This window comes from Stenella coeruleoalba (genome assembly GCF_951394435.1).
Source record: "Stenella coeruleoalba genome assembly, chromosome: 2".
In the NCBI taxonomy this organism is placed as follows: Eukaryota; Metazoa; Chordata; class Mammalia; order Artiodactyla; family Delphinidae; genus Stenella; species Stenella coeruleoalba.
In genome coordinates, this window is record NC_137147.1 from 41,209,183 (window position 1) to 41,228,113 (window position 18,931).

The 18,931-nt window shown below is 36.4% G+C and overlaps 1 protein-coding gene across 2 annotated transcripts; it reads right to left on the reverse strand.

The window, feature by feature from the left end:
• Positions 1 to 108: 108 nt before the first annotated feature.
• Positions 109 to 18,929, reverse strand: JKAMP (JNK1/MAPK8 associated membrane protein). 2 transcript variants are annotated; one of them, XM_079912894.1, is made up of 7 exons: positions 18,825 to 18,929; positions 16,757 to 16,848; positions 16,029 to 16,183; positions 10,329 to 10,535; positions 6,873 to 7,054; positions 3,299 to 3,375; positions 109 to 1,414 (listed from the first exon to the last, which is right to left on the reverse strand). In XM_079912894.1, the coding sequence occupies exons 1-7, from the start codon at positions 18,826 to 18,828 to the stop codon at positions 1,196 to 1,198; spliced, it is 936 nt and encodes a 311-aa protein (XP_079769020.1). In that variant the 5' UTR covers positions 18,829 to 18,929; the 3' UTR covers positions 109 to 1,195. The 2 variants fall into 2 exon arrangements, with proteins under 2 accessions (XP_079769020.1, XP_079769021.1); XM_079912895.1 differs by having other exon boundaries at positions 16,757 to 16,830; positions 18,825 to 18,900.
• Positions 18,930 to 18,931: the final 2 nt, after the last annotated feature.

The following is an 18,931-nucleotide window of genomic DNA, read 5'->3' on the forward strand; positions in this document are numbered from 1 at the left end:
AATTTAAAAGGTACAAAACTACAGAAAAAGTGAGTGCATTTTCTTTTATATTTTGCAACTGTCAACGGAAGTCTTAAAAGTTTGAGATTTAACAAACTCACGCAACCCTCGCCAAGGAGCAGAAAAAGGAAATAACCTTCTAAAAATACAAATGGATAAACATGGTCAGATTATTAAGTGCAAAAATCTTATTTTGCTCCCAATAATGAGTCTCCTGAAGACTTCAGAGCATAAAAATCACAGCACACGTATTACCAACCAACCACAGGAAAACTTTATGTACTGTAGATATTCTGTATTTTGTTAAATCTAGGAAGCCACCAACTGAGATATCACAATGTGACAAAAATTGTGTCTCAGGATTCATAAAATATGGCACGTGCATATATCCTTCAAAAATGAGATATGGGGGAAGGAAGTATATTTATTCATTTGGGAAAGAGACACTAATCTTACTACTTAACATTTTGAATTATTTCCACAATTAGTGTGGCAAATACAATTAAATGCCAGATATTTGAGATTTTTTTGTAGTTAAGCGTTTTATTATCATTTTTCTTTACAGGAACAGGAATAACCTGAAGATGTCTTCAACCAAACTATCTAAAACAAAAGACCTGTTATATAAATTATGCTCTATTTTTGTAATAGATCAAAATACTGTATTGGTGAAAATAAATAGATAACAAAAAACAACATACTTGATTTCCATGTTTGCTATCAGACCCCACAAGTACATCTGACTTTATAATTCAGTATACTTGAAACATTGAAACACAACAGGCATGCACAATTATGCCAATGCTAAGGATTCCAGATTATACTTGTTACAGTTTTTCTTAATAAAAGCGGGAACAACACATTGCTAGGTACACAGAAACATGATTTTGCACAAAAGAATAGCTAAATTATTGCGAGAGGCAAGTGCTTCCTAATAGGTTTCTAGGGTAATATAACCGTGTGCTCTAAGTGTATGGTGTGTTATACTACATAATGGAGAATGATGGGATTTTGTATTTTCCATCAAACCACAAAATCTGTTAAGTCAAAAAAAGAAAACAAACAACAACCCCCCCCCATAACAATAGGGGTACTGACAATCATATTCCCATGTATGACAGAAGAGTACTAATACATTTTTTTCTTTACTTCCTTTTATTAAGAACACTTCTTAGGGTTTTTTGGCATTTTACATTCAGTGTCCATTGGCTCCTTCTGAGAGTATCCGTGAAGGTTCGGTAAATTTTGCGGTGAACAAGTAAAAAAGGGCTGGTGTGGGTACCAGTGCCAAAAGGGGTAAATCTTGCTCGAGTTTATCCACTCTGGAAATGGAGATTATTCCATAGGCATGCAGTAACCAGTGGCTGAAGAGAACAATGAGTCTTTTCTTTCTGACCAGAAGATCATAGCAGTTCTACATAATTTTATAAAAGAAAGAAAAGAAGAGAAATACAGATTATTGGGCTGAATTGGCTAGATAATTTATTACATTTTACTTTAAAACATATTATTGTCACACAAAATCATAACCTCAGAATCACAGGGACCTAAGAAATCACCCAGTCTTGCTACTACACTTCACAGATGAGGAAACTGAGGCTTCCTACATTCAGCACTCAGCGGCAGCACCAAGATGGGAGCCCACGTCTCTAAGTTCTGGTCTGCACCACCATTCGACCCTGAAACACTACCGCTTCTTCTGAAAGAGCTGAACTGGAAGGGGAACGCCACATTATGTGCCTTCTTCCTGCCCTGATCCACAGCAGCTGAGTCTACCAGTGCGAAGGAGGAGGTACATACACCCAACTTCCTTAACTCCAGCATTCCTAGAGTCTGCTGCCTGGATACTTAGAAGGGAGCAGAAATGACATGTGACTACTCTGATTTCCCTTGTATCTTTAATACTGCTCTACAATATACAGAAATTGGAAGGAACAAATTATTATAAAAGTAATATCTAAATGTGCTAATGAACACACTAAAATGTAATTTGCAACTGGTTACTTAGCAACTATCCCTCATTAAATGGCTCATCAGCTCACCTAGAGCTTGACTGTCTTTTCCTGACTTGAATCCCTATTTCTGATTCATGTATAGAGTGCTAATTGAAGCACATGAATGTTTTATATATGGGGGATTCCCAGCAGCAGAGAAACAAATATGATTCAAGCTAATCGAACTTTCCATAGTAACTATGGATAATAAACAAAAATTCAAAAACTTCATTTTATTCAAATATCCAATCATTTTCCCCCCCATTTCCCTAGAGTTGATAAAAGTGCCAAAACTAATTTGCTTATCTTTAATTATACTGCAAAGTTGATTAAAGATTACCAAGGAGAAATGGGAGTAGAATACAAACGGAAGCATCTGAAAAATCACCATAAAAATACTGTCTAGTTCCTCTACTGCTAGTCTACCTAAAAGTCACTATGATTTCTAGGTGGTTTGTTCCCCCCTCTCATTCTTTCACTAATGTAATAGAAACAGGAGTTTCAAGAGCAACCACTCCAAAATAGTTAACAACTTTCTCTGGGGTGAACTTTTTTATGTTAAGAATTATAAGAGAGCACATATCAACTGTAGTGGGCGGCTGAAAACAGTGCATAGGCACTAGATTAGCAAGCATAGAATGGAAGAGTACTAAGACATGTTACACTTTTATTCCTTTAGAGTTTACTCTCTAAGAGTTCTAACAGTGGCCTTCCACTGAAATATTAAAAAGTTAGAGGCACAAAAAGGATATCTCAAGATAGGAACAGCATCGGAACTAATGTGAGTGTTAATAATATTTCCAAATCACCAAAGTATTACAGATATTAGAGGGCAAAAGTACACATCCGTAATCAAGAAAATAAAATTAGGGACAAAACATAGAAGGGTATGGAATGTACACTGTAATTATTGATGACTGTTAGTGTTCACTGCAAAAAAAAAAAAAGCCTAGAATCAGTTCTATATAAAATAAAGCATTTTTATGTTTCCTTCAAAATAGTGTTAATAGGGTTCAACATTTCAATAATTATACATTTTCTATGTGGATAAATGATGTGAAATGAGTTTTTTCTCTAACATGCTGGAGTTAAGCCTGACTACTTCACTAATTTCCCAAGCAAATATTGTCCAGTATACAACTTTTCATGAACTAATGAGCCAAAAGCCACTGAGTGGCATCGTTTAGCCAAGGATTACTAAAACAATCAGTTGTAACATATCATATCATATGCACTATTCTCCTATTCAGTTATCAAATCTATTAAAAAAAAAAGTCTTTAACAAAGGAAAAAAGATGTCCTACCTCTATTTCGGAAGCCGACATGTACACAGCCAGAGTAACCAAAGATAATACTAATATAATGTATGGGAAGGCATAGTCTGAAAGACAAACATTGGTATTATGCTGAAAATTAAATTTTCTGAATAAACCATCAAAAAATTCAAACAGTATAATTCTTTCCACAGACAAAAACCTACTCAACCAGTCTTGGGAGAGAGTGAAGCCCTAATGCTCTAAGGCAGGGGTCAGCAAACTTTTTCTGTAAAGGACCAGACAGTGAGTACTTTTGGCTTCGTGGGCCACGCAGTTTATGTCTCAGTCACCTAAGTCCGCAGTTGTAGTGGGAAAGCAGCCAGATCATACAGAAAATGGATGTGTCTGTGTTCCAGTAAAACTTACTTTATAAGTTTGTAAGTTATAACTTATTTATAAGTTATTCAGACAATAAAATTCAAATTTCATATAACTGTCACATGTCAAGAAATACTACTCTTCTTTTGATTTTTTTTCCCAACAGTTAAAAAATGTAAAACTATCATTGGCCCAGCTTTGAAGACCCCTGCCTGAAGGCTTCCACTGCTGTAAAGAATTAACTTCTCTCCTATGCATCTCGCATGATACTAGTTATGTATCAAACTTGGGAGAATTGGCAAAATAATTACTCAATTTTCTGTGTTTTGTGGTCCAGATGGGGAACTTCAGTTGAGAAAGGCTATATATAAGAGTAATTCAGCTTTAATTAAAAGGTCATATACCAATAAACCTCAAAGGCAAAATGGATCATTCAGTGCTCTTAATGTCAAATTTCTAGACAGTTCTACTTCAAATACAGTACAGTAAAATAATACTTTAAGTGAAATTTTTTCTTAAAAATACCACCTCTTAAAATGTTCTAAATTTATAGCTCACTAAAACAAATGGACAAATTGAGAAAGATACCTTGAATTATTTTTATACAATTATTTTAAAACGATTAACTTCAGTTACTAAAACTATTAATCATTCTACAATACAATGCAGTGGAACCCATCTGGAACATTTTCAAATGTTAATTAAGGATATGGCAGCCCGAATCTCTGAATTATCTATGCAGGTCTGATTCCAATTACTAAATAACTGACAATGATTAGGTCCTAACCAGCCATTCAAAAGAATCCCAATTAACTTATAAATAGCTAAACAATGTTGCTAATGATAGTAAGAACTGGTAGAGAAAGAAATGGTAGTAAAAAGGAGAAAGAGGAAATTTCCAACTAGCCCCAAACTTGTGGGGAGTAGAGGGAGGTTCTGGGCTCAAAGCAGGATTTAGAGTGGTTCTTACTCTAGGGTCTAAAACAATGTAATATTTTGAGCAACTAGGTCTGGCTGGGGGTAGTGCCTGGAAATCTTCATTTTAGTTCTGCTGGTGGTTCAGAGGAAGATCACACTTAAAAACTGGCTTCAATAATACTTCCAAGCAGGTAAAAGTTTGTCACTGACATCTTCCTAATTACCCCAGTGTCTCTCTCCCTAGACCCTGGTATCTTGAGCTACCAGAAGCCTCTTGGTGCTCTACTTTGCTCAGACTTGCTATATTCCCTTGTCATGGACTAAATGTTTGTGACCCCACTCCCCAAATTCTTATGTTGAAATCCTAACCCTCAATGTGATGCTGTTAGTAGGTGTAGGGGCCTTTGGGGTGGATTAGGTCATGAGGGTGGAGCCCTCATGAATGGGATTTGTGCCCTTATAAAAGAGACCTCAAAGACCTCTTCCCTCTTCTGCTATGTGAGGACACTGAAAGAAGACAGCCATCAATGAACCAAGAAATGAGTCCTCACCAGACTCCAAATCTGCTGGTGCCTTTTCTCAACACCATAAAATTATGAGTTGGTATGATACCCTCTGTGACTAATCTCAGCAGATTGCACAAGTTTATACTTAGTGCAAATAAACAATAACTCCTTGATCCTCCTATGAATGTGTTTTGAGTGGAGGCTTGTTAACAAAATGATCCAAAGACTTTCAGTGTGGGAAAAGGCATTTTCCATATGGGCAGCTACAACATAGGAAGTAACACTGTCTGACAGTCTCCTTAGGTTAACTTTCCAAACCTTTCCCTGCTTTCCACAGCTTTTCCATTTTCCCCATTTCATAACCAAGAGGTTCTATACAATAGCACCAGTGGCAGTCTAGGACACAGGGATTTGAGGGCTGGCAATTCTTAAATCTTTAAGCCTAGTCAGCTCTCCCAAGCTTGTCTAAGATAAATGACTACCTGTGCTCTTTTGAATATTCCATGAATACCTAAAACTGAATTCACTTCTCACCACCCTATTTGCTTATTCTAACATTCATTATTCATACATTCACTAGTTACTAAGTCAGAAAGCTCCTTTATCGTATTCTCCTCCCATTTCCTCAACCCCTATATTTAATTAGTTACCTAGCTTAGTTAATTCTGTCTTTGAAATAGTTCTTCTTTCCCAGTGTTTCTCTGCTTTAGGTCAGACAGTCAGGCCTGGCCTATGGCTGTCATCTCTTAACTGATCCCCCAGGTTCTCTTCCCTGCCAATCCATCTTCCACACTGCTACCAAGTTATCTTTCTAAAATGCAAATCTAGTCATGTCACTCTTCCTCCTGAAATCCTTTTAAGAGCAGGTCTCTAGTCCCTAGAGCAAGAATAGCAACCTCAAATGCCTACAGAGGTCATCCAGGAGAATGACTGAAGTGGGCCAAATCTAAGAAAATAGGAAATGGTAGGAGCTAGGAAAAACTATAGATTTTCAAATACTATGCAGGCCAAAAGAAACAATACGTCTGTAAAACCAGAATATGAGGGATAACAGACCCCTGACTAGTCTCCAATTTCTTCTTCCCGTGGCCTTATCCTCAGCTCCACCCTCCTAACTTTGAATCAAATTCATTACTAAGCTACATTACTTGCACAGTGATGCCATCTTGCCCAGTTCCTTCAGGCCAGAAGCTTGCCCTCTGCACCCACGCAGGTTCCATATAAAGATGGTATCCAACATCCTTGCAATGTTCAATGTCACACGTTCAAAAAGTCCCTCACTATGTTCTCTCAGCTACTTATAGCTTTCCTAGTAATATATGAGCTCTTTAACACCAACTTTCTCTCATTCTTCTTTCGAGTCACAGATCAGTCTAAATGGTTGCTGAATAAATGAATGGATATATTAAAAAAATATATTGAGGATTTTTTACTATATCTAAGTCTTTCATAAAGGAATTTAGAAAACTAAGACTTAATGGTAAACAGTATATATTATCACGAGTAATTTCCATCTATTATATGTAAAAACCATCTATTATATCAAGAATAATTTCCATCTATATATGTTTTTTAATTTATACTCAGGTTTTAAAAATCTTCCTATTGACGTGAGCTTCAAATACAAAGTATTCTCTAAACAGAAATCAGTTTTGATAAAGAATGATGATATGTTTTAGCAAAAATATATACTATGGTTTATTTTCAAGAATAAAAAACAGAAACCAAACTACAGAAAAAGGTCCAAAATTATACTCAGAGAAAATATTGTTTATCACATATAGTAAATATATTTCATTGACTTTACCCAACAAACTTACATAAAAGGCCTCCACCAACTGCCTGAAGCACGGTTAAAATTGGGAAGAAGTAAAGTGCAGCATAAATACTTTTAAATCGATCAGATTTCCCTAACCCACAGGCAATCTTCTTTACCAGAAGAGGTCGGAGCAGCATCATTAATACCAAGCAGAATGCATAATAGATAAATACAATGGTGTATCTGGAAAATAAAATAAAAAATTATAACATCAAAAATATGTTTTAAAATGTATTTTTATCATTGATCATTTTAAAATCAAAGATCCTGAAAAAGGTTTAAAAAGTCTATCCATCGAATATTCAGACTGGTGGAGGGTTCACCAAAAAGACTCTCATAATACCACTGCAAAGTGTATGCTGAGTCATTTCCGGTAGACAGTTTGGAAATGTGTATCAAAAATCCTAAAATGTTTATATCCTTTAATTCAAAATTTTTACTTGTAGAAATTTATCAAAGGGAAACAATCAGGTATACACAAAAACCTGATGAACAAGCATTTTTATTGAATCACACAATAAAGAAAACTCAGGAAGAAAATAAATATTCAACAATAGGAAGTTGGTTAAATTTTAGAGTACATTTATGCTGGAATACTATGCAGACATTAAAAATCCAGTTATGAAAGAAATGTTAACAACAAAAGCAACTGTGCCTCATACATTAAGTGACAAGAACAGGCTACAAAACGGCATGTGCATAGAATAACCTTAATGTTCTTTAAAAAAGAATAAAAAAATAAAAATAAAATAAAAATAAAAAGTGCAGCTGGAAAGACATTTTTAGCAGTGATCATCTTAAGAAATGGAATTATGGATTATTTTATTTGGGGTATGCCTTTTCTGTTTTCCAAATATCCTATAATGTAATTTTTACAACCAGAAAAAAAGTTGCAAAAAGATCTCTGTATCAGCAGACTATAGTTTCTAGCTCCTTATTTTGAATATTTATATTTCTATGCACATAGTTTTAACTTCCTTTCCATGAGGATTTTCAAATTATTTTTTTTACTATCTTATACGCAAACCCTCTCCCTTGCAGGGGGGGAGTCAAGGGAAGCACGGGAGTTGTTTCAAATAACTGACCACATGCCTCTTCTCCACACAGCTTAATGATACCGGGTCGCTGTGCTCTCATGATGCTTTTAGGTCCAGCCCTGTACCATACTGCATTATTTCAAGCCTCACTTCTTGGATGATGAGTTTTGTCTTCTTAGGCTACCTCTTACCAATATCAAAACAAAATAAAATCTGTCTATTCCTTCAGCTTGTAGTTCCTTAAGAGCTCCAAAAAGACTATTATTTTAATCAGAAGGAAACCATCATGTGCTACCTGTCCTAAAGAACTAGGAAACTAGCTTTTGGAAGCAGATACCTGTTTCCTGCCCCTGCTCTCCACCAGAAGACCTCATCCTCTACCTCCCCCCCACATCCATGCCCCTCATATGCACATAGGATAAATCTGACAAGCTAAAGCTAAGTTTTGTTACAACAGTAATTACTGCTCATTGTCAATAACTCAAAGTTTTAGTAAACATTACCTTTTGCAGTAAGTTTCTAATGATAGAAGCTTGCATATTTTTCCATATCTTATCTAATTAATTTTGCCTCAAAACTATAATTATCAGTAAAACCATTCTGATATTTTTCAATTTGTAAGGAATTTATATATACCAATGGAGAAGATATCCTCCACTAGTCAATGTAATAGTGTTCCAAAGGTTTCTGTTAATATTGCGCCACTACTTTTTGTTGACTTATAAAAAAAAAAATTCATTATGACTTTGGTAGTCCTACAGCTTTCAGAAATGTTTAGCCCCAGTCTAGCCATATATGTAAGTTTAAATGGTTATGTAAAGTAACATGTATGAATTCAAATGCTAGTATTATAAAATCTTCTCATACTTTTAATAAAACATTGTTTTGTATAATTAGTAAAACAAGGCAGACAGTCCATTCCACAGTGACTATTGGTAAAGCTGCTAAGAAAAAAAAAATACCTACTTAATTCAAAGATGGTGAACAGATGGAAAATGTCCTAATCAATGAAGTTGTGTGATGAGTCTGACTGAGTGCTGTGACAAGGCTCTGAGGCTACACCCAACTCAGCAGGACAAGTGCTGTAATAAATTAGAAGTGGCTGTTATGACTGCAGAATGAGGGCTGCGAGTACCTATTTGCCATCTCTGTTCTCATATTTTTTGACTCTCCTACAGGATTTACAGATATTATAAAAAACACTATAGATGTGAATAGCAGCAAATCAGTCTGATTTTGTTTTAAATAAGATGTTTTAAATACATCTTATTTAAATATAATATCTGATTCAGTAATTAACTTCTCTGTATAGGACCAGGTTAAGTTCTGCAAGTAATTAACTTCTCTGTATAGGACCAGGTTAAGTTCTCCAAGTCCCCAGGACAACTCCCCAGAGCTGAGGGTTATAGCTCTATGAAATCAACAAATAAGATAGTATCAGTCTTTTAGATACAATTTATATATATAAATATGTCTGGTTGTCTCTGTATATATATAAATAATTTGCAGGACTTAAAAGGTAGGCAGGTGGAAAAGATTTTTATAGCTCTATATCTGGATCTCGTTTTTTGTTTTGTTGTTGTTTTTTTCTACTTTTTTTTTGGATCTCGTTTTTTGCAAAGTATCTTTTTACATACGTGCATGTTTGTTTTTGACACTTAGTACTATTAAGAATTGCACAAAAAGTACTATTTTTTTGAGCATATTACATAATGGTAACTTGCTACAACTATGAGAATACAAATACCAGACTCTTCTATTATACATTTACTGAGAAAAACACATCAGAATGAACACTAATTCACAGAAATTCTAAAAATGTAGGCCAGGGTAATATTATACAGAATGTTATGAATTTGATATTTAAAAAAAAAAAAAGAAGAAAGAACATGAAGCCAAGCACTCTAATAATAATGCCAGCTACTTATAAGTGCTTCCTGTATGTAAGGCATTTATTTAAGTCACCTTATAAGGTATCATTATTCCCATTTTTACCAACAGGAAAGCCGAGGTTAAGAGGCTCTTAACATGTTCAAGTTAACAGCTGACAGGCCTGGGATTCAAACTCAAGCCTGTTTTTAGCTCCAAAGCCTATACTACTTCCTGTATGTCAGATATTGCTTCTCTGTTGTATAAGAAAAAGGTTTTCCTTATAATTCCCTTTTTAAGAAACAGATATAGCTTATTTTAGAAGTGCTCATACTTCAACATCAACACAAAAATACTTTCACTTCTATTATACTAAGATGTATTTCTATTTCCTCTTCTCAGACTATGTATCACGTATAAGAAGAAAATCATTTCTGTATATCTCCCCCAGTGCCTAGGAGCCATTTCGCAAGGCTCAATCTGCTTAAATGAATGAAATCTATAATCATCATTTAAAAAAAAAATGATCTTACATCTAAATAAATACTTACAGTGGGTAGACAGCTTCATGAGTACAGTGCACTGTGGTAACATAATCTGGACTTGGATTGTAAAGCATGGTGTACCAATCAGAAAGCATCAATACTCGACATGAATGGATATAAAGCACACCGACTGGATCGCTCACAAGTAAGGTGATGATAGCTGCCATAGTGCATTCAAATAATGCAGTGATGTGTTGGAAAAGGGCACTGGAACTAGTAAAACAAAGGAAGCACAATCACCAGAAAATTCTCAGCATGTTACGTGGCTTTTAATAAAACCTGTGTATGCTTCAAAATATGTATTCTAAAAAGAAGTTTTAACTGATAAATCCTGAAACAAAAAAATCTTCTAAATAGGTAAGTAAAGCCAAGCACATATGAAAACTACTTGAGAAGGATTTAACCTTTACTAAAGGTTTACGAAAGGTTTACGAAAGGTTTACTAAAAAGGGATAAATACTCATCCCAGGTAACACTGTGCCAATATTGTCTAAATGTGTAGAAGAGCAGAAATTAGATCTACCTTTATCTTCAGTAACTCGCCAAATTATTAAAAATGTCTTAAAGTTATCTATGCATCATTTTAAATTATCTTAAACATTAAAAGTACATAAAAGATTATATGTAATACATATTAGTTATAAAATATAATAAACATCGTAAGCTCACCACCTAACCCAACAACTAAAACATTAACAATTTATATCTACCTGTTCCCCCCCATTCCATATTCCTGTCTCTCCCCTAGAAATAACCATTATACTAAATGTTCTTTATCAGTTTTTCTAAACAGGTTTTATTCCAACTGTATTTATACTTCAAAACCACTATTTAGTTTTGCTTATTTTTCAACATGATAAAGTGAGGTAAGCTTTCTGAGATTTTTCTTTCCACTCAAAATTACATTTCCAAGATTCATTCATGGTTTTGCTTATATCTGAAGTTCAGTCGTTTTCATTGCTGTATAATAATCCATTGTGTGATCTTTCCATTATTTATCCATTCTGCTTTGTTAGTAAAACGTGTTGCAAATGTCTTCCTCTCAGTTTGCGGGTTGAATTTTCATTTTCTTTGTGATGTCTTTTTATGAATAGATGTTCTAAATTTTAATATAGTTGCCTTTATCAATTTTTAAATTTCTGGTTAGCAGATTTTCACTCTAAGAAAAATATTATCCTACATTTTCTTCTAAAAGTTTTAAGGTTTTGCTTTTCATGTTTCAATCTTTAACTCAGAAGAGATTTCTGTGTCTAAGTTAGTATATAACTTTAGCTTTTCCCATTTGGATATCCAATTGTCCCAGCAGCAGCACTTTCTTGAATAGTTACTGTTCTTCCCACTAAGCTGCCATGCCACTTCTGCCATATCAAGTCTCCTATATAACTGGCCTGTTTCTAGGTTCTCTATTTTGTTCCTGGGGTCCATTTATCTATCCCTGAGACAACAGAATATGACAATAATTCTTGATATTACATACATTCTTTTACTTTTTCAGTGGTCTTGGTCATTCTTGGGCCTTTGAACTTCCATATAAATTAGAGAATTAGCTTGTCAAGTTCCACAGTATAAATCCAATGTAGCTTAGCTACCTTGGTCTTGGCTACCTCACAGTACTGTGATTCTGTAAATGAAATATAGGGAGGTAATTGATTTTATATACTTAGCTTACAGCCAGCCTCTTCACTAAACTCTCATTATTTATGATTGCTTCTCTATAGATGCTTTTGAGTTTTCTATTTGCACAATGTTTCAGTTACCTATCACTGCACAGCAAACTACCCTAAAACTCAGTGGCTTGAAACAATCACCAGTGATTATTTCTCACTGTTCTGTAGTTTGACTGGGCTCATCTGAAAGAATGAAAAACAAATTTACAGAATTGCTTCCTAGGAAGCAAAACACATCCCAAGCAGAATAAATAAAAAGAAATTCACATTATAATTAAGCTGCAGAATACCAAAGATAAAAGAGCAGCTGGTCAGCAGCCCCCATGTGCTCACAGCTGACAGCCAGCACCTACTCCAGCATATGAGTTACTCATTTTGAACACCACAGCCCAGTCCAGCCTCTAGATGGGTGCATCCCAACTCAACATCACGTGGAACAGAAAGGACTACCCAGTTGCTATCGGCAGTTAACCTCTGGCCACCCTCCCAACGCTACTGCCTGGTTTGTCACTCTGGCCCCAGCTCAGGGTGGGTTTGCTTGTTTTCTGAAAAAGAAGAGTTCTCGGAGATCCCCCCTTATTCCTGTGAGACCAGCAATGTCTTAAACAGTATGTCTCTTCCAGACTTTAGTTATTTCATGCAGGAGGGTGACCTGGAGCTCCTAATTAGCCCATGGTGTTGGAAGCAGAACTCCTGTGCCATTTTACACAGATGAAGACACAAAATATGTAAGTAAACGTGTACACTTTCATATTACATAATCCAATCTTTTGCTTCCCTACAGAATTCATATTTTTAGAGGCCAAATCCCAACCTCATTATTTCTTGCCATGACTTTGGCAACCTTCTTACTGGCTTCCTCTTCTCATCATGCTCCCTTTCAATCCATCTGCAGTCAACTACGTAATCTTTACAAAATGGAATCTGCTTTGAAAATTCCCCTTATTAAACTACCTCAGTGGATCCCATCTGCCTTTCAGGAAAAATACTTCCTACCAGCCTTACCTCCCACACCTCCTGCCCTTACGAAATTACTTTGTTTCCTCACTGCTCCATTCATCCCAGCATGCTTCATGCTCCACCTGAAAACATGTCACCTATCTGGCAAATGGTGTATCCTTCAAGATCAGCTCTGGGGTTGTCCCCAGGTCTTAGGAGTATTTCCTAAGACTCCCCCAGCCCCAAACCTCTTTATATCTTGGTCTCATTTAGTCCCTATTTCTCATAGCACCCTCAGCTCTCATTTCTTGGTTATGCTGTGCTCTTTCTTGGCTCTAGACTTTTGCACATCTTTTTCCTACTGTCTGACTCTTTCTTCAATTCCTCTCTCAAAAACTATTCATTTTTCAAAGTTCAACTTAAAGTCAGTTTCTTCTCCTGTGACACCACCCTATTTTGAGAGGACAGAATTGACTGCTTCCTTCTTTAAGCTAGCCTTAAACCTCTGTACACACCTCTCCTATAGACCCTCACATACACTGTGATGGTCTGTCTACCTCATCCGCTGGACTGTGAGCACCCACATCTTCATCATCTCTGAATCCCACAACCTAGCACAGCACCTGGCACATTGCAAACATCCCTAAAGACTGTTGCATGAATACATCTGGAAAGCTATAAATTACATAAAAACAAATTACAGAAGAAGCACAGCTTCTGGCTTCATTATATAAAAAAACATGCAATTTCTGCCTATCTCTGCCCTGGCCTCAAAAGAAAAACAAATTTAATACTAAACTTTGGGGAAAGCAAGCAGGCCAGAAAGGGAAGTTTTGATTAGTGTCTAGCCCATGCATTCTCAATGGGCACTAGCACTCCCAAGGGGACAAGAATGGATCCTTGGGTATAAAATAACATTACACTTTTTATATATAAAGCACATGTATACATACACTATATAAACCAATAAACAATATATCTGCGATATTAAAATTTTATGGGGTAGGTGGAATTGAGGGAAGAAAGGTATCTAAAAAGCTTCTTTAAGGAGGAAAGAATGAAAAAAATGTCGAGAAACATGAGTCTAGCCTCAGTCAGCTAGGCCACTGCTTCCTTGATTTTAAGTGCAATGTCTCAGGAAAATGCAAGAGATAGTCCTTGTCTTCCTTGCTACCAATTTCCTAGGCAAAGCATGGATATGCAACCTCCTTTTTAAACCTACCTCCTTTCCTGCCTAAGCACTTATCACACCTCTGCTTTACCCCCAAACCAAGGCTCTACCCTCTGCTCTAAAATTCTCTCTCAAAACATATCTGATGTTTTAGTTCAAATGCATTTGGTGAGGTACATCCATTAAACCCACCTCTTCTCCACTCTGGGCTGAGAAGTTCCAAATGAGCAATTATTCTATTTTAGCTCTGTTAATCACATCTCTTTTCTAGCCCTCATCTCTCATCATTCTATTAACAGAAATTAAAAGCAGGATGAAAGCTGCTTTAAAAAAATTTTTTAATAGAGTCTTCTGAAAAAGTAATGAATGCTCTTCCAACGTAAATAATCACTGTGGACTTATTAGGTAGATCCAGAAAAGTACTGATTCTACTTCCACCTGACCTTCTCTTCACTTCCGTTCCTACCACTGGCCATCACTATTTCTTGGACAACAGCTTTCTAATATGTCTCACCACTAATCTGCCCTCCACAGAAGTTATCTTCCTAAAACATACATCCAAGATGCTGTTTCTCTAAACCAAAACCTTCACCAATACATCATTCACTTGGCAAATACTAAGTGAGTATCTACCGTGTGCCAGCGGCTGTGCTGGTCTCTGGAGATTTCATAGACAACAACAGCGATGGCCACTGCCCTCATGGAGCCTATGGTCAGGGGTGGGAAATAACATTAAATGAGGAGACAAACATAACTACAAATTGTGTTGACTGCTAAATACAAAGCAAAAACAACAAAGAAATGAGAGTGCTATTAAAAAAGAAAAATAACGGGGACAAGCCTACATTAGATTGGGTCAGGGGAGGCCTCTCCGAGTAGGTGTAATTTAACCTGAGATCTGAAGGAAGAAAAGGCAGGTAGGTAAAAAGTTGCAGGGAGAAGAGAGTATTTCAGGTAGAGAGGAGTTTGGGGAAAGGGACAGGACTTAAAGCAGGAAAGATGCTGAAATGTCAGAGGAACCAACAGCCAGGATGGCTGAAATGTACTACAGTAGAATATGGTTCCTCATTCCCAGGGGGATGAGGTTCACAACACACCAAGAACTTTCACATTCTGGCCTCAACCCCCTTTCCCACCTTCCTTTTTATTACCTTTCTCTCATATGCAATCCACACTTTGAACACCCAACTACTTCCATTCCCACTCACAAGAGATCACGTTTCATACCTCCCTGCCAGTGTTCACGCTGTTGCTTCTGCCTAAAATGTTCCTTTTTTGAAGTGTTTCGGGTGCCACCAGGCACAATTTATCTCTTCCATTCTTAGTGATTCCAGAGCATTTTGTTTATAAAGCTTTTATATACTTTTTGTTATATACTTTTAAGACTGATTTGTATTATAATTAGTTATGTATACATTTGTCTTCTCTACAAGAGTATGACTATAAACCACATCAGTTATTTTTGTATCTCCTTCCCTGATCTTTTCAACATAAAACACAATGCTCAGTAAATTTTTTGGATTTGCTTTAGTATGAGTTTTCATAATTAGGTTGCAGCTATAACATTTTAACTACATTATACTAGATTACTAGTATTAAGTTGCAAAGTATTTGTTTTAGAACAATAAACAGTTTGTAATCATAGCCAAGTCTTTGTAGAAAACCAATGAAATTAAGAAATAAAAATATAACTAAAATACTCCCTCAGCATCACTCAGAGTAAAACAGACAAAGGATATTTCCCTTAATATTTACTGAGGCATGCCCTAGCATTAAGTTTCCTTGCCACAGTCAAAAGTAATCAGAAGATAAAGGAAAAACAGGTTTGCCACTTTTACAAAAACAGAAGTATAATTACTTGATAAGGTCTTCTAAATGATAGCTATTCCAACATCAGTCCACCCAGTTACATTCATAGAAAGTGCTAACCTCTTTTTCCCTGAGTACCATTCAATGAAGAACCAATGTAAAACCAGAGGAAGCATAGCCATAAATCCAAGATAGAGCCAATCATAAAGTTCTGGAGACTCTGTGCAAGGCTGACAATACTTCTGTGCATTTGTTCTCTGTCCTCTTGGACACACCTATGATATATAAGAACAGTATTTTATGTAGAGGTATTATCCTAGAACGTTCACACCTCCAAAAAATCATTCACTAAGACATCACATTTCAGTTTAAACATCTGTTTACATGTGCATCTTTTAAAAATAAAAGAGAAAGCATAAGTAAAATAAAAAGCAATCTACATTGCATTTGCTATACCTGTATAAGGTTATTAAAGGACTCTTTATTAAGTTACTAAAATAGTTGACTAATATTACATGAAAAACCTAGTTATTAACACCATATAAAAACTGCAGAGAAATGCTCTGGAGTTGTAATGCTAAATTATTGTCCAAATCACTTTTCTATATTAATAAAAAGTAATTAGAAATTATTATAAAACTATCAAATTAGAAAACTTAGTAACTGTGACCGTCAAGATGTATTATAGATATATAATCAATATGACAACACAAATAAGGATTTTATTAATGCCTCCATATTCTTTTACAAGTTGAATACATCGAAGAAAAAAGTTATTCTACATGTGACAAGATTTCAGAAGCAAAAAGATTTTACAAATGAAATAACATACAAATGTTAAGACTTACCCCACATTCTCCATATATTTCAGTCGAGCCATTTTTAAATAACAGGGTCTTCCCACAATACAGTCCAAGGCATGCTGGTTGAATATCGACAGCTTTTTAAAAACAAATGCCAGTATAGTAACATCTTTTGTGATTATAAAAAATAAGGTAATAAGAGCTGAAACATTTGGCAGAAATATCTCAACACACTTTCAATTAAAAAATATGTATTAGACAAAAGTCTTGATGCATTTATTTAAAGGTTTCCTTTTACACTGTGACACTATTGAAGGTTACATGGAACCTTATTGCTAATACTGTTCCTTAAGATTAAGGTCCTCAACCAGCAGAGCGGACTTCATGCCCACAACTCAAAGCCTAACCTGGTACGTCTCCAGTGGCTCCAACCAGCCATTCCCCTTGATTAGATGGCCTAGCCTTTTGAATTTCCTTTTTTTTTTTTTTTTTTAACTAGAGGACTAAGAGAGGATGGATACTTTTTATTTTGCCCAGTCAGGACATTAAGTGCAAGCATACACACGAAATCTATTATCACCTTCCTTCATGACAAAACACCCTTTAATACCAGAAAAGCAGAAAGGACATAAGTTCAGAATAAAGGGAAGGCCTTTAAAGTAAATACATTCACCTTACAAGAAGCTTGTAAATTATCCTAACTTTGGTCATTTTTGTAGAGGACAAGTGAAGATTTCATCAAGGCTGTCACTGGGCCTCTGACCAATACTTAGGAACCACTGCATTAGAATCAACCCTCTGATCTCAAGGCTTGGACAACATAAAAAGCAGCTCTTTTTAACCAAAAAACTCAGGGCCTACAGATTGTCTTTGACCTCACCTACAGGGAGAAACTATCGAACGAGTTTGTTTCATCAGTGACATCTGATTCCCTTCCATCATTGACTCATTCCTTCAGTAAACATGCATTAAGTGTCTGATTCCACTGGTGAAGGGCCCCTAAAGATTCACGGAGGAACATGACAGAGTCCCTACCCGCAAAGAACCTACAGCCTCGTGTGGAATAAATCCAAAACAACTGGCCAAATGTGAATTAACTTGGGAAATTATGCATTCTATGGCTATTCTTGAACAATCATTTCCCAAATTCTTCATGAATTCACAATCTAGAGACTGCCTGATCCACCATACTCTTTCTTCTTTCAAATTCAAGTAGACTTTTTTCTTTCTCCTTGTGCTTAAGAGAAAAATAGAAATGGCGCTGACTAAAATGTCTCAAGTTTAATATTTTCACTTTTATCAAATTTCTGACTTTTTAAAAAACCCATGGCCTTCTTTACCTTACTTGACACTTATTTTTAAACCAGTTGTAATCACAATGTTCTAAACTAATAGACGGAAACGAGTTGTTTCAGATTTTTTGAGCAGGCAGAAGGTAAAGAACTGGAAACCTTCTATACCGGTTTGGCATCTAGCAGATGCATAATAAATACATTTGAGTGTAAATATTCTAAAATTTCTCAAAATCCAAGGCCTGAAAACCGGTATGATAAACTGAACGCAACAGCTTACCGTCGACCAAAAAAACCCTAGCTCCCACTGCACGCTCACTTTCCCCTTTGATTTCCTTTAGTAAAGGAGGTCTAGATTTTTTGTTTTGCAACCGTCATGCCCCTTTGTGAAAGGCCCCCCAAACTTAACGTTTGATGCTGAAGCAGGACTCAACCGTTAAGCAGCAATTAGCTTCTGCTTCCTTTCCTGTTTTCCTGCACTTACGCCCGCGCTTTAAATTGTCAAGTCAACTCTCAGGAATGTTAAACAAAAGGACCGAAACAAAGGGACTGAGGTGACATTTTGAACAAACAACAAAGGCCTGGCTTCTTCCCCCAGTACGCAGCCGGCGTCCCCTCTGCAGTCGGTCTCCTCGCTGCAGCCTGTCTGGAGCAGAGACTACCCCTATCCCACCTCGGCCCGGCCAAGAGTTGCTGGGAGGAAGGGACAAGGATTCGCCGCTATCCGGAGGCCACCCGCTGTGGCCGAGCCCAGAGCTGGGAGCGTAGGGAAGAAGCAGAGACTAGGATAAATGCTTCCCGGGACCTCGGCAATCACTCACCCATCGGCAGCTTGTAGGTTTCCTTGGAGAGTTTCGTGGATCAGCCGACCCCGCCGCAGCGCCCGGACATCCGGGCCAAAGCCGCCTCGACGGCTCCGCCTCCTGGT

Excerpts from the sequence above, each read along its gene's own strand:
- JKAMP (XM_079912894.1), bottom strand. Across the intron at positions 10,536-16,028 it reads TGGTACTCAGGGAAAAAGAG|TTCCAGTGCCCTTTTCCAAC; the intron begins GTTAGCACTTTC and ends TTGTTTTACTAG. Across the intron at positions 7,055-10,328 it reads CATGAAGCTGTCTACCCACT|ATACACCATTGTATTTATCT; the intron begins GTAAGTATTTAT and ends TTTATTTTCCAG.